At 57.1% G+C, this 15496-nt stretch overlaps 1 protein-coding gene across 7 annotated transcripts in view; it reads left to right on the top strand.

The window, feature by feature from the left end:
• Positions 1-15496, top strand: part of GAS7 (growth arrest specific 7) — a 202546-nt gene that overhangs the window by 165426 nt on the left and 21624 nt on the right. For all 7 annotated transcript variants that reach the window (XM_006099724.3, XM_023763358.1, XM_023763360.1 and 4 more), the window contains 3 exons: positions 5519-5572; positions 11171-11260; positions 13514-13629. In XM_006099724.3, the coding sequence (XP_006099786.1) occupies positions 5519-5572; positions 11171-11260; positions 13514-13629 (260 nt within the window). The remainder of the gene's footprint in view (positions 1-5518; positions 5573-11170; positions 11261-13513; positions 13630-15496) is intronic.

The following is a 15496-nucleotide window of genomic DNA, read 5'->3' as shown; positions in this document are numbered from 1 at the left end:
TGGGACCCAGACTACTCACAGGGCAAGGAGCGCACGCAGAGGGGGGGCTGTGAGTCAGTTATGAATGACCCTTCCATCCCCAGCTGCAATGTACCAACCACTGTCATCAGTCGGTCCTCACCGCACAGGGACAGCAGAGCGGCTCAGGCGAGGTTGGGAGACCAGGCTGGGGAGGGGTTTAAAAAAGGGAAGGAGAAAAGCTTTCCAGAATCATAGGCAAAGGGCACAAAAAAGCAAAAAAACCGCACTTTGCTATGGACATTTGCCAACGTTTATAGAAGCAGAAGGATTACTCCAATAAAGGGCCGCAGGCCAGTCATTTACCTCCGACAGTTATTCAGCCAATCCTGTCTCATTTGTTTTCCCAGTCCTTCCCCCTGGCCCCACTGGGATTATTGTAAAGCAAATTCCTGACATACCGTTTTAACGGTAAACGTTTTATAATGTGTCCAAAGGGGAAGACATAGCCACAACACCAATAACACACTTAAGGACACATTAATTCAATCATATCATCTGATGCATATAATCCACATTCAAATTCACCGTTGTCCTCAAAATGACTTTTATCCCTGCTTTTCTCCACCATCCAGGGCCCATTCAGGTCTCACGCCTGGATATATTGGTTGCTCTATCTCTTTAGTTTCTCTTTCTAAGACATCTTTATTGAGATATAATTTATATATCACGTAATTCACCCATTTTAAGTGTCCAACGCACTGGTTTTTAGTGTGCAATAGTCACCAAGTTGCACAATCATCATTATGATGAATTTTAGAATATTTCATCACCCCAAAAAGAATCCCCCCTAAGCCTTAGGCAACCACTAAGCTACTTCCTGTTTCCACAGGTTTGCCTGTTCTGGAGATTGCACATAAATGGAGTCATACCATATGGTCTTCTGTGTCTGGCTTCTCTCATAGCGTTTCACGGTCCATTAATGTTGTAGCATGTATCAGCCCTTCGTTCTTTTTTTTATAGCCAAATGGTATTCCAGTGCATGGAAGTATGTTCTGTCTAAATTATCACTTTAGTCTCTCTTATATTTCCTACACATTTGTTCTTTTGTCTTTCCTCACATTGCCTTTTTTGGGAAGGAGTCCAGGTCGGTTGTCTTGTAGAAGGACCTACATTCTTGGTCCAATTGTTTTCTTATGCTTCGGCCCGGGCTCGGCCGCTTGGCCACAATGCCACCCGGGGCCTGCTGCGTGCTTCTCACGGTGTATGTCTGGAGCCACACGCTCCCAGGTCACACCTGTGGGGGTGCTGAGTGTGAGCTCTCAGTGTGGCAATGGCCACGTTTCTCCTTCACGGGGGCACCTTCCTACTTGGTGATTTGTTACCGTCTGCAGGGTGATCGGCTGAGAGCGTGTGGGGATCCCGGGCCCTGACAGTCTTCACTGAGTGCATCGGGCATCCTTGGTGAGCGAGGCCTGAGTCTGTTTTGACGTTGGGGTTTGCAAACGGTGATTTGCTAATTCTTTATACATTTTTCTGTGAAGACTGCTGCCCTCCCCTCATCCATCACCACTTTTGGAGTTAAACATCTGTGGCCATTTTTCCTATTCGTGTTCAGATTGTCCCAAATTTGGCTTGTGGGGGCCCCTGGAAGCTGGCCTCCGTGTCCTTTTATTTATATCACATCATTTTTGGAATAAGGTGTTCCCGGCTGGCCCGGGCCTTTGGAATTGGCCACTTCCCAAGGAGCCTGAGTTCCTCTAGTGGGAATAGCATTTAGAAACCAACCCTTAGCTAGTAGGGGTTCTCACTGTGACTGAGGGGTCTTTCCTTCTGGGCCCTTTCAGGGGAGTGCTGCAGGGTGTGTGTGTGTGTGTGTGTGTGTGTGTGTGCACGTGTGTTACGTGTATGTGTATATGATGCATGTATACGACATGTTTCTATGTATACGTATATGACATTGGGACAATAGTCATCGGCTGCAAACGTAGAGCCTGATACCACCTCAGAGAGCCTGAGACCCCGCTCAGCACTGGCTGGGATGCACAGCTAAGGACGGAGATGGGAAGGTGCTGACACCCACACTTAGAGCGCCCAACCCCGTCCCACATGCCAGTACTTGCCCTCCCATCCTGGCCCAAGTCATGGGAGGAGGTGACCTCTGTGTGAGCCTCATTCCACAGAGCCTTGGACACAGTGATTCCAAAATCAGTGCTTGTGGGCGACGGAGATCTTTGACCCCTGCAGACACCTGGAGAACAAGAGGGTCCCGGTTACCGGGGTTTATGTTCCAGCATCAAGAAGGGTTCAGGAATCTGGAAAAGGGGCTGCACGTAGATGACATAGAAATCCAGAGACTAATAAAGAGTCCAGAGACGAGATATAATTTTGAAAGGCATTGGGGGTCAGAGGACCTTCAGCTAAAGGAACTGAAGCGTCCCTCCTTGTCTAGGACCCTTGCTTTTATTAACACAATTTGTCCTAAGGCAAGGTGGAGATAACACACTTCAAAGGGTACAGAAGCATTGTCAATTTGGGGGAATTAGCCTACGGCTGTTCAGGTGTTTGGCCAGTAGGAGGCAATAACATGTAGATTAAGATGCCCTTTAACTGTCTGGCAGCCACAATCAGTTTCTTATTCAGGTTTGGGGAAATGCCTTTAGCCATTCCCAGATGGTGACTACACGTGTGACTCAACCCTGTTGAGTCCCCAAGTCTCATCAACCTTTTGATGAAACTCTTGAAATTATGACATGCTGGAATTGGTCTACGGCACCCGGTCTCAGGTGGAGAGATGGCGGGAGGCAGAGGAAGGGTTAGTCAGGCTTGGCTTCCGATGTCCCCTACTTACTTGCCTTGTGGCTGTGGACAAATCGTCGGTGTCTGCCAGCCTCCGTTTCACCATTTGTAAAGCTCAGGTGATGCCTCGAACTTGCTGGTGCCACAGGCTTAGCCTGGTGTCCGCTTCGTAAGCAAGCCCGGGTGGCAGAGCTTCCTCCCTCTGCCAGGGTGCCCCTCGTCCTCATCGTCGCCATCCCCTCAGCACCGACACCGACTGTAGGCTGTGGGCAGGGCTGCTGGAGTCTGCGCTGCTGCCCTCCTGGTGGCTGGAGTGAGGGCACCCAGTGTCGACGACAGGGAGACCCTGCAAACTGCAGAACCCGCCCCAGAGACCCCTCCCGCCTTCTCCCTCAGGGACAGTTCAGCCTGGACAGTGCGGTGAGGGGCAGGAGTGGGAGAGGGTCCGGGCACTGAGTCCCTGCACAGTCGAAAATCCACATGTAACTTTTGACTCCCCACAAACTTAACTACAGCCCCTCGGTATCCATGGGGGATTGGTTCCAGGAGCCCAGTGGTTACCAGAACCCTCGCATATGCAAGTCCCTTCTATAAAGTGGCGCAGAGCCGGACCTGTTTGGCTCAGTGGATAGAGCGTCGACCTGCGGACTGAAGGGTCCCAGGTTCGATTCCGGTCAAGGGCATGTACCTTGGTTGCGGGCACATCCCCACTGGGGGGCATGCAGGAGGCAGCTGATTGATCTCTCTCATCGATGTTTCCAACTCTCTATCCCTCTCCCTTCTTCTCTGTAAAAACCCTCGCATATGCAAGTCCCTTCTATAAAGTGGCGCAGAGCCATGGCCGCGGGTGCACACAGCTCGCCTGCATTTGTGTCGTGGATTCCCAGTCACAGATGAGAAACACTGCTTGATCCTGAGGATGTGAGGCCTGGGATAAGGAGGGCAGACCGTATATTTATTGAAAAAGGACATCTATGTACAGGTGGACCCGTGCGGTCAAATCCGTGTTGGCCAAGGGTCAGCTGTGTTTGCTTGGCCCGTGCCTCGCACGAATGAGCCCTCGAGAGGGCCCTGCACCTGCCTCCTCTCCTTGGAGAATGGCACCTGGTGCCCGCCATGCCTTCCTCCTGGGTGGCCCCATTTTGGCAAGTGCCCGGGGGCAGAACTGATAACTTGGGAGGGTCCAGGGTGGGTGAGCTGGATGAGTGGGTGCGTTAAAAACATGGGCAGAAGCTGATTGGTCCCCAGCATGCTGTGGCCCCAGGTCCCGGGAGGGCTGCTGGAGGAGCTGCCGGAAGTGGGGCGCCTGATGGAGTGGCAGAACATAGACCGGGCGCCTCCCAGGGAGGCGCCAGCCCACCCGAGCCTGCGGGACCGGGAGCCCTGGGAGACACGGCTGGGGCTCAGTTGATTCTGATGCACCCGAAGCCTGAGCGCCGTCGGTAACAAATGGGGAAACTGAGGCCCAGAGAAGTCACATCACTTGGCAGGATGTGAAGGCGAGTGAGTTCATTTTCTTGTCTGTGAGAGCGATGATCTGTGAGGCCCTTTTCATCTGGACCGTCTTGGTGGATGGTTTTATTAGTTGATTTTAGTTACCAGCCAGAGTAGGTCTGGGAGGGAGGGAGGAAGGGGCCGAGGAGACCGTGAGCAGGGACTCTGGCAGCTCCCTGTGTTGCCGGGTTAGCAGAGACGTCCCTGAGGCGGGCTGACCCCCCACTGTCCCCCCAGAAGTCATTCCCGCCCCGTGGGTGGGGGGCTGTCGGGTCCCAGGGGCTTGCTGGAGAAGCCCCTCCAGGCCTTTTCTGGGACTTTATCTGTAAAATCTGACAGCCGCTTCCTTACGCTCCACTAGAGAAAGGCTAGGGACTCTCCCACCCACGAAGGCCACACGCGTGCCTCGGGGCGAGCCTGCGCCAGGCCGGGCGTGGCTCGGGACGGGAGTGGACGCTGCCATCCTGCCTGGAGGCCCTACCGACTCCCTGATGTCACTGCTGCGAGTGCAAGTGCGACAGCGAGACCCAGAGCTGACCTCCCCTGTAGGCTCCTAGGCTCTTGTGGCGTTTTCAGCCAGCCCTCCTCGTGTTCCGACCCAGAACCGTCCTCGGCCGGGGGGCTGCTGAGGACCGTGGGCCCGATGCACCGGGATAGTGGTTTGGTTGCCGGCAGCAGGAAGACAACAGGCAATTTAAAGTCTGAGTGAAGGCGGACCGACGGCTTTCAGCTGAGATCCGTGCTGCTCCGGGGCTGGAGAGGCAGAGAGGTGGCTGGGCCCCAGGCACGTGCCACGGATGGATGGATATCGGGCTGGATGTGTCCGCCCCGGGTTCAGATGAAGCCGTTGCTCGGCATCCTGGGTGCCAGTGCCAGGAGGTGGTGGCCTGCAGCCTGCTTCCTGCCTTAACCCTCTGCTCCCCAGTGGATTCTGCAGGTGCAGGCAGCAAGCGCACACGGAGCCGCTCACCAGCAGAGGGCAGCTGAGGGTTAACTCCCAAACCGTAGAGAAGAGGAGGCCGCCTGGTTTGGAGCGGTTCCCTCCAGCCTTCCAGCCTAGGGCACAGGAGACAGGAGCAGAGTGGGGTCAGGGGTACTCCGGCCGCCGCCTCTCCCAGACGATGGTGACTTAGGGTCAGCGGCAGGCTGAACATCCCGAACTTCCCAGCACGCGCTTGTCGCCAACCCACCGCCTTCAGGGGACCGGAGTGGGAGCGAGTCCAGGATGGAGGACAGCTCTGACGATGCTTCTTATCTCTCCTTCCAGAACCTGGGGTCCTCGTCACCAGGCAGAAAGCAGAGCAAGGAGAACACCATCACGGTAAGTGGCTCCCTCCGAGCGCTCACCGCCTGGGCGGCAAACTGGGGCTTTCGGCCACAGATGGGCTGTTGCCATGACAACGTGGACAGAGCGTGGAAGTGATGCCCAGCCTGGAACTGGGAAGTTCCAAAGCTTGGATGCAGCCAGAGTTCCCCGTGGGTCCCCCCTTCTGTCGATGTCACCCCTCACTTTTCTCTCTGAGGTCGGGGGGGGGGCGAGGAGAAGGATGGAGGCTGGAAGGAGGCAGGAGCCATTTCTGCAGGGTGGGCGGGAGAGGGTGAGGGGGTGGACCGCGCTCTGTGCAAGCGACGTGACGTGTAAATTACAGCCATGGCAGGGTTGCGTTTGTGCCGGGTAACTTCTGGAAGATGTCAGAGTTAAAAGCAAGAGAAAGATCCCTAAGAATAGAGTTCCCGGGAGTTCCTGGCAGGAAGCAAGCGGTTTCTCCCTGGAGTGGCCACACCGCCTCCCAGGGCCCTTCCCGCAGCCACCAGCCCCACGTGCAGCATCTTGTCAGCCCTGTGCCTGGGAAAGGGGGCGCTGGCCAGCAGTGCCCCCTGCAGGTGGGCAGGTGAGGTGCCCAGGTGCTCAAACAGCCAAGGCCTTGGAGATGTGAGAAGTGTGGTCCTGGCTGTGCCGTTTTGACACAAGCGCAGCAGAGCTGGGAATGGGGGCTTGCTCTCGGGCTCCGTCACGCGCACTTCTGAGCATTCGGGCCACCCCCACCGCGGTGAAGCTGAGAGTGGGTGCGCGCCCTGGCTCCTGCAGGCTGACAGTCCTGCGTGGAAGGGAAAATGGTTAGGCAAACAATAACGGCAATCATTGCTGACACTCTTGTGTGCGTTTCTAATGCATAAGCCGTGTTCGGAGCGGCTCACTTCGCCTCCACGCCCTGTGAGGCGGGGGCGCGGGGACCAGCGTCGTGTGGTGATCGTGAACCTGGGCTCTGAAGCCAGAGTGCGCGGTGCAGGCCTGCCTGCTGTGCAGCGGCCTGGGGCAGGGCCCCTGTGTCTTTGTGTCTGTGTCCACATCTCTGCAGTGGGAGGTGGTGGGTATCGTGCCACAGGGACGGTGTGAGGACTGAGTCCGCGTGCGGAAAGCACTTAAAACGGGCCTGGCACATGGTGAGTGCTCCGTGCACAGTCATAGTCTCACCACCCTGTTTACAGATGAGGAAACTGGGGAACAGGGCCACACCCCGCCCAAGGCCACACAGCTGGGAGCCATTAGGATTCCAGACCTGTGCTGTTACCTCTCCCCAACCCCCCCACCCCCCCTACACACACAGTGGACATTGCCTTCTGGGCGGGCAGGGTGGCTCAGCCCAAATGGACCGGTCAGCAGCAGCTTCCTTGTTGCTGGAGCTGATGGGGCAGGGCAGGGCATGGCAGACTTCAAGGGCAAATCTTCAAATTGCCACAAAATGCCTAGAGTGCTGGAGCAAAGCGGGAACTCCCAAAAGTTTCCAGAAATGGGCAAGAGAGGGAGAAGGATGGGGGGGGGGGATTGGAATTGTAAGAGGTAAGTGAAAAGGAGAAATGAAGAGTGGGAAGCAGAATGGGGCCGCCCCGCGTTGCCTGACGGGCCTTCGGTGACGGTGCCCAGGCCAGCAGATGGGCCCCATTCCCTGTGGTGCTGCTTGGAGCCGGGCCTCGGGCCCTGGCAGGGCGGGGCGGGGGGGGGGGACCTCTTGGCCAGCACACCTTGTCCATCTCTGCCAGGGCCTCCCCTCCCGCTTCCCGCCCACCTAACTCAGCGCTTCCAGCTTCTCTGGAGCCAGGCTGCCAAGTGAGGTGGGCACCTGAGGCCGCCGAGATGCGTGTTAAAATGCAGGGTCCCTCTGTGGGACCTTAGACTACAGTTCATCTCTCGAGGGCCTGGCTGGAAGGTTTGGGTTATAACCAACACCCCCAGGGTTTTAGGTAAACACTCAACCCTGGGGAATGATTGCTGGGGAAACTGAGGGTGGGGGGACTGGCAGAGCCCCCGACTTGACCTGGGTCTGCTGGCTGCCGTTCACCTCAGGCCGGAGGTGGGCTGGCAGGGTGCAGAGTCGCCCTGTGTATTGTAGGGTGTTTACCAGCGTCCCTGGCCTCTCCCCACCAGGTGCCAGCAGCACCCCCCCCCCAGGTGTGACCACCAAAAGTGTCTCCAGGTCGCCAGGTGTCCCGGGGCAGGGGAGGGGACAGCCCCCAGGTGGACAGTCGCTGAGCTAACTTCATGGTAGTGTGCAGTCTGTCTGCGAAGTCTGTCCCGCATTTTTCTGCTTCTCCACTTGACTGCGCTGCTCCGAGCCACCGTCACGCCCCCTGGTCATTGCGGGGCCTCCCCGGTGGCTGAGGTCGGCTGCAGGCTCCCTCCTGTGTGTCCTCCCTGCTGCAGCGGATGGCTCACCCTGAGAGTCCCCGGCCAGATGCCCCCATGCCCCCCATGCCACAGGTCCCCTCTGGCTTCAGTGCTGTCTGCTCCCTGACTGTGATCCCGGCCACAGAGCAGCACGTTCCCCGGCCGGCCGTGCAGTGCACCCTCAGACCCTGGGCCCTTTCCCTCCCTGCCACACTCTTCACCTCCCCCGCCCGGCCTTGAACCCACTTGTATTACCGAATATCACTCCCTCCGAGATCCCTCCCCTTCACGCAGCCCCAGCGCCCCATGCTCACCCAGTGGTAGATTCCTCCCAAGTACTGCAGTTACTTATTCCTTGTATCCTTCCTCACGAGGCTGTAAAAGCCTGAGGGCAGAGACTCTACCTGCTGTTTCCAGCCTCCAGTCATCACACCGGAAGCACTGAGCCCCGCCAGGTGCCCGACTGGGCCAGGCACGCAGGAGAGAGCAGGAAGAGACGGGAAATGAACAGTCACGAGAAGTGTGATTACAAATGCACACGTACAGGGTACTGGGAGGGTCTAGCCGTGTGCACCCTCCGCGTACCGTCCACGCAGGGGTCCACGCACGGTGGTTGAGGGGCGAGCTCTGTTGTCATCCTCTGCATTCAAATACGTACCTGGGCGATCCTCCGCTTCCTCACATCAAACGAGGCCAGTGTCACCCAGCCCGTGGGGCTGCGGGGAAGATGAAGTGAGAATCCCTGCGAAGCTCTTGGCAGGGCGCCTGGGTGAGGGCTCCCGGGAATTGCAGGAGGCATTCATCACCACTGCCTCCTGGAGGACAGCCGGTGCAGTTCCGGAGACGCCCACCAGGGGCCGCAGGGCTCTGAGGATGCGGAGAAACCCCCCTGGGAGAGCTGGGAGTTGACAGAGGCAAGAACAGCTACCCTGGGGCCCCAGCCAGTCCATCCCAGGACCAGTGTCCCCACAGAGTGGCAGAAGCCACCGAGGGAGGAGGCCTTACCCTCCCTGACCTCCCCTTCCCTCCCCCCAACTCAGCTAACTCTCCTTCAGTGGTTGCTCCAGGGCCACAGGCCGACCCCTTGCCTTCCAGATCCCCACCCAGCACTAGAGAAGACGCTGGTCCTACCCCAGTGCCTTCAGCCTCCTAGCTCCATGATTCCTAATCCTCAATCCAATGTCAGCTAACGTATCATTAAATCTGGGTGACATTTTCACGGACAGCATTATTGAGTAAAATAAAGATGGACTGTGATCACCGTGCTTTGTTGAAACACGTGAAATGAGGACTGTGGGAAACTTCAGAATCCATCCCTCGTTTCCATGGCTGCTGCGAGAGAGAGCCTGCCACAGGGGTCGCCAGAGCCATGAGCACACCTTGGGGTAGAAGCCCGAAAAGGGGGCCTGGGGACTGCTGCCCGCTCCTGGGCATGGAGAGGCCGGCCCTCCCCCAAGCAGGCCCCACAGGCCGCTGGCACCTCCTGGTTCATAGGTCGACGCTCACCTCAATCACTGGCACCTGGGGTCCCCGTGGGAGCAGCATTGGAAGGAAACGCCCCGCCCCGGGGGGTGCCTCGGCCTCCACGTTGGCCTTGGTGGGATTCAGTGCCGCTCGTCTCCAGGGATGTTGGGGCCATGCGTGCCCCTGATCCTCCTGCCTGTCGTGCTTCCTTCAGGGTGGGAATCGCGCCCAGACTTCAGCCCCATTTCTGGGGGAGGGGCTCCTTCTCTTGGCTGGACTCTCCCACACTCTCCTTGCAGGACCACAAGCAAGGCCTGGCCCCCGACAGCCAGCAGGGTGGGGGGTGGGGGGTGGATTTACTTCCAGCTGCCCTCCCGACCCTGGAACAGGCCATGGCTGGGGGCCCACGGGCCTGACCCAGTGGGCAGAGGGGCTGGCTTGCCTACATTATTGTTGACATCATTACTCTTAGCCTTGGATTCACTGGCCAACATTTCAAAACTGAGACACTTCACATCAAATTCCCGATTTGAAGCTCCTCGGTCGTCACATGACCTGACAAGGATGGGCTCCTCACTCTGTCTTGATAACAGTTGGTGGGGGTGAGAGCAGTCCACCCCTTGGGCTCAGATGGAGCTCCGTAGACCCCACCCCTTCCTGAAGCAGAGGCTGGTCTTTCCCGCCCCGCCCTGAGCTGCAGCTCCTGACACAGGGCACCTCCCTTGTTGTGTGAGCTGCCTGGCCTCGGAGTTTGTGCCTCTGTTCGAAGCCTGGGGCTTTTCTGCACTGTTCTTACCTTGACCGCATGCGGCTCCACTTCAGCAGCTGTGGCACAGGGAGGGGTTAAAGACGGACAGGACGGGGCTCAGGCCTGGTAGGACTCTGTGGCTCCCACAAGGAACACAAATTAGCCGGCTCCATGGGAGGCACCGGGCTCCATGGGAGGGACCGGGCTCCATGGAGGGGACCCGGCTGGACGCGACATCAGCAGGAGCAGTAGAAAGCCACTCCGCCAGGCAGGGAGAGCAGGGCTGCGGAGCCAGCTCAGCCAGGGTCTGAGCCCATCCCAGCATCTGCACTGCGCTCTCCAGCAGGCTCCTGGGTGAGCACCGCAGCCTCTCTGTTCGCAGAATACATTATATGAGATCGAATTCACAGGGTAACCCTTCACCCCTGACCTCCGGCCACAGAATTCCTTTCCCCGGGAGCAAACGGTGTTATCGGCCACAGAAGTATTCCATAGGTAAATAACCAAAGGTGTATATGCCCCCCTTTAACACAAATGGCGGCCTACAGTCATATCCTGCACCTGCTCCCTCCCCCCCACTCAGTCTGTCCTGACACCCCCTGCTTAGAAGCCACTCCCCTGGATGCCCGCCTGTCTCTGCTTTGCTTACCCACCCGCTGCTGGTGGACAGAGGACCTGTGTCCAGCCTTTGCTGTTACAGAGGGTGCTGGGGGGAGGCACATTGTATGTATGGGTGTATCCTACGCACCCGTAGGATAGACTCTTCGAGTGTACTCGCTGGGCCGAAGGCTTTGATGTTGGCAGTTTTGATAGACGCTGTCAGTCCGCCCTCCAGAGGGTTTGTACCAAGGGCAGCCCTCTAGGGTGGGTGTGAGTACTGGTGCCCCCATTTGACATGTTGGCCCTGGAGCATCTCGAGATCCCCGTGTGCGTTCTCTCACGCTGACCCGCCCGGCGCCTCTGCAGCGCTGTGTCCCGGAGCAGAGCCCTCCCAGCCTCCCAGGCCTCAGCCCTCGTTTCTCCCTGTCCTGTGCCTGCAGATCAACTGTGTGACGTTCCCTCACCCGGACACGATGCCGGAGCAGCAGCTGCTGAAACCAACTGAGTGGAGCTATTGTGACTATTTCTGGGTAAGTGGTGCCTCGGTTTCCCCCACACTGTGGCCCCAAGGACCAAGAGTGAACCCCTGGGGCGGGGCATGAAGGGCCTTGAGCTCAAAGCAGAGGGGCCTCTCCTGTTGAAACCTAAAGGACTGGTGGGAGACTTAAGACCCTCTGGAGTCCAGAATGTTCCATAAGTCTCAGAGAATTGATAGGGTTTTCATTCGTGGCAACACGGAAACCCGGGCAGAAAGCAGGTAAGCTGGGCGGTCCCTTTCTCTGCTGCTGGGTAAAGGCAGGAGACTAGAGTCCACTTCAGCGAAGGAATCTGGGCTCCAGACCTGCTCTGTCACTTGTGGGCGACCTGGGACAGGTGCCTCACCCCGGGGCTTCCCTGTTTCCGTCGAAGTCAGGAGGTTGGGCTCAAGGATGTGTAGAGAGCTCCAGATTCTGGGGTTCCAGGGCCTTTGCAGTTTGTTCAGTGGGGACAAAGTGTCCATTTCCCAAGACAAATAAAAGTTCTGGAGATGATGGTTGTACAACAATGTGAATTCTTAATGCCACTGAACTACACACTTAAAAATGGTCAAGATGGTAACCTTCATATTATGTGTGTTTTTCCACAAGTCAACATCTCTTGACAAATGCACAGCCCAGCTCCTCAGAAACTGGTAGAAGTCTTGGGCATTTTATTTTCTTTTATACTAGAGGCCCAGTGCATGAAATTCGTGCACTGGTAGGGTCCCTAGCGGCTCCTGGCTGACAGCCGGGTACTCCCTCTCTTCCCCCAGCTGGCCCCGCCCCCTGGTAGAAATCCAGACGAACTCCTGGTCGAGGGGACCATTTGCATACTACCCTTTCATTATATAGTATTTTTACTGATTTCAGAGAGGAAGGGAGAGGGAAAGAGAGATAGAAACATCAATGATGAGAGAGAATATCAATCGGCTGCCTCCTGCACGCCCTACACTGGGGATCGAGTCCACAACCCAGGCATGTGCCCTGACCGGGAATCAACCGTGACCTCGTGGTTCATAGGTTGACACTCACCTCAACCACTGAGCCATGCCAGCTGGGCATCACCACCCCTTTCAATTCCCCTCTCCTAAAGTGTCCATTCTGGGGTCTTAGAGGTGCAACCTGTTCCCATTTCAAGGGGCGGGGCCTGAGGACGCACCAGGCTGGAGAAGCCCTGACCGGGTCACGCAGTGGCTGAGCTGACCCCGCACCTCTGTGAGGTCACAGGCTATACTTTTAACTCCTTCCATTAAATACCAAAGCATTTGACGCTGGTTCCTGATGGTAAAGGCTGGGATGGGGAAGGCACACCCAGGACCTGGGCAGCTCCGAGAGCTGTGAGGGCAGGTGCCCGATGAATTTCCCCCAGGGAAGCCCATGCTGCGGACACCAGCCAGGAGTTGGGCGGGGGGCGGGGGGGGGGGGGCGGCAAGAGAGGGAGGCACAGGCGTCCTTGAGGAAGTGCAGGCCAAACACAGCTAAACCGTCTAATTTTGAAACTTTAAGAGAATGGCTTGCAAAATGAATTGGGTACTAAGTTTCCATTTCATTGACTTGCCATCTTTTCTGCGTCCTGACTTTTATTTAAAAGGAGCTCGTAGTAGCTGCTATTCGCTGAGTACGTAGTCTCTGCTGAGCACTGTGCTCGGCCATTTCCACGTGTGGTCGATCCCAGGCGAAGCAGCTCAGGCTGGAGTGCGTGGAGACTTGCTCCTGAGATCCCCCGGCTGATCCGGCCCGGGCGCCCCCCCTATTCCATTCTGGCCTCCTCCAATCCAGCTCTTTTCAGAGGCCTCTTTGACCCTCAGTGAAGGTGCATTGGAAGATGGCGCTGCCCGGCCAGTGCAAGAAGCTGACAGGAGATGGGATGGGGTAGGGTTAGGCACAGAGGACCCCAAGTCACAGACGTCGCAGCTTAGAGTCAGGATGCCAGGACTCCCCCAAGGGCCCCCCACCCTGGCAGCCCCTGGTTGGAAGGGATGGGCCCTTGGGGATCAGAGCCCGTGCTCTCGGCCACCTGCCCTTCCTCTGCCTTCCAGGTTGGGAGGTTGAGGGGCGGGGGGGGGGGGCTTACGTGTCAGAGGCCCGTGGGAGCGGGGCACCAGGAGACACGCACGGGTCAGGCAGCCAAGGCCGCCCCTGTCCTCCCTCTCAGGCTGCGGGCAGGGTTCCCAGGTGTCCTGGTCCCCTTCTGGGTCTGTCTGCGCTGTGCTCCACCCTCTGGCCCCGCCATCACTGAAGCTCCTGCTTCTGCTTCCTTTCTAGGCTGATAAGAAGGACCCCCAGGGCAATGGCAACGTGGCTGGGTTTGAATTGCTGCTTCAGAAACAACTGAAGGGCAAGCAGATGCAGAAGGAAATGTCGGAATTCATTCGGGAGAGGTGAGGCCCGCCCCCGCCCCCCAACTCAGGGTACGGGGCCTCTGGTGGCTCCTTAGCCTGAGGGGAGTGAGTGGCAGGAGTGAGCCTGCACCCCCAGCGCTGGGCTTGGATAGCACCAAGGGGAGCATGAGACTAGAACCACAACTCATGGCCCTCGGGCCATGTGTGGTTCTGGCCTGTGTCGTGTTTTTAAAGATTTGAACGACCATTTTTTAAGTTGGTCAGTTTTTACATTAAAATCTGGCATCTCTGGAGAAAGCAGGAAGTCTGGCAGCGGTGGCTCGGCATCCCTCAGGTGGCATTGGCTGGAGCTGAGTGGCCGCAACCTCTGTAGGGGAGCGTGTGTTCCCAGCTCGCCATCGTCTCCACCACTCCCTGCTGTCTGTCCCCACACAGGCTGCTTGGCTCCACTACCTACATGGCCCTCATTTGGAGCACCCTCCCTTAGCATGAGAAAAAGGAGAATGTTACCTTTCAGTTAATCTTCGAACCAAATCTGTGTCCTGGACCTGGGCTTACAGAACCCACCGCCCCTCCCCACGCCCTCCCTGCCTCAGGAGCTCAGTGTAAGGGGAGAGTCAGGTGAGGTGCTTTTGGAAAGGAAGTGCAGAGATTACTAGTGTAATAGTGGTTCAGATGAACACAGGGGAGGAGACAGTGAATTGGCCCGGATGGAAAGATGAAAAGCTATAAAGAGACAAAGTTTCTTTTCTGTCCCCTCCAAGTTCAGAAACCCCGTTAAGTGCACCTCACACACCCACACACCTCACACACCCACCACCACATGCACCTTACCCCACACACATGTGTTTGCATGTGCTCACACACGTGTGCCTGCACACATGCACGTGTGCTCAGACATACATGTATGCTCTCGCATGTGTGCTTGCATACACACATGTGTTCACACACACACACACACAGCTTTCTATCTGGAGTTTCCCAGATACACTGGAAATATTTAGTAAATGGCAATATATTTACACTATTTATTTATTTATTTTTACACTTTATTTTTTAATTATAACAACAACTATCGAGTAGTAATTCTGTAGCATCTTAAAGCACCTCTTTTCCTTCGGAGCCCCGTTTTCTGTTTGTATAATGAAATCTTTATTTTATGACCCATAAACCGGCAGAGAACTGAGAGGTTGCGTAGCTCAGGTGCAAGAAAACAACAGCATAAAACGGGCGAGTAGGAAAATGGCTGTAAAAGCCGAAGTTTGAGCACACCATGGTTTATACTGTCATAAAGGTGTCGTGCTGGCAAATGAATTGAGCCTACAGTCTGAGCACGCTGGTCTTTCCGGAGGCTCGCAGTTTCTCTCAGTCCACCTTGGGGTCGCGTCGGGAGCCTCAGAGCCAGGAGAGGGGCAGCGAGGCACAGGCGGGAGCGTGCGGGCCAGGGGCCGAGGGCCGGGAAGCGGTCAGGTGTGGGGTGAGGCGGGCGCTGGCCCTGGCTGTGGCTGTGGCTGTGGCTGTGGCTGTGGCTGTGGCTGTGACTGTGGCTGTGGCTGTGGCTGTGGCTGTGGCTGTGGCTGTGACGTGCTGAAGCAGACGGGCCTCGCGCCTGGATGTCACGGGGAGGGCCTCCCGCCTGGATGTCACGAGTGTGACGTGGTTTGATCTGCTTTCTAGAGCGATCTCTGTGGTCACAGGCTGGGGGCCACAAGCTGGGCCGGGCCGTTCGGTCATCCTTGGGAGCTTCGGGGGCTTCAGGCAGAAGTGGAACGGGAGGGAAGCGGGTGAGACCCAGAGACCAGTCAGGAGGTAAGCACTGGAAGCAAAGCAGTGCGAAGAAGGAGCAGGGCTGGTGGGGCTCTCTCAGCGGCCAAGGCCATGAAATCACCATCACTCAGATGCTGCC

The sequence above is a fragment of the Myotis lucifugus genome, unplaced genomic scaffold (assembly GCF_000147115.1).
Source record: "Myotis lucifugus unplaced genomic scaffold, Myoluc2.0 scaffold_282, whole genome shotgun sequence".
Classification (NCBI taxonomy): Eukaryota; Metazoa; Chordata; class Mammalia; order Chiroptera; family Vespertilionidae; genus Myotis; species Myotis lucifugus.
The sequence above is the reverse complement of the archived record's forward strand: the minus strand, read 5'-3'. Positions and strand labels throughout refer to the sequence as shown.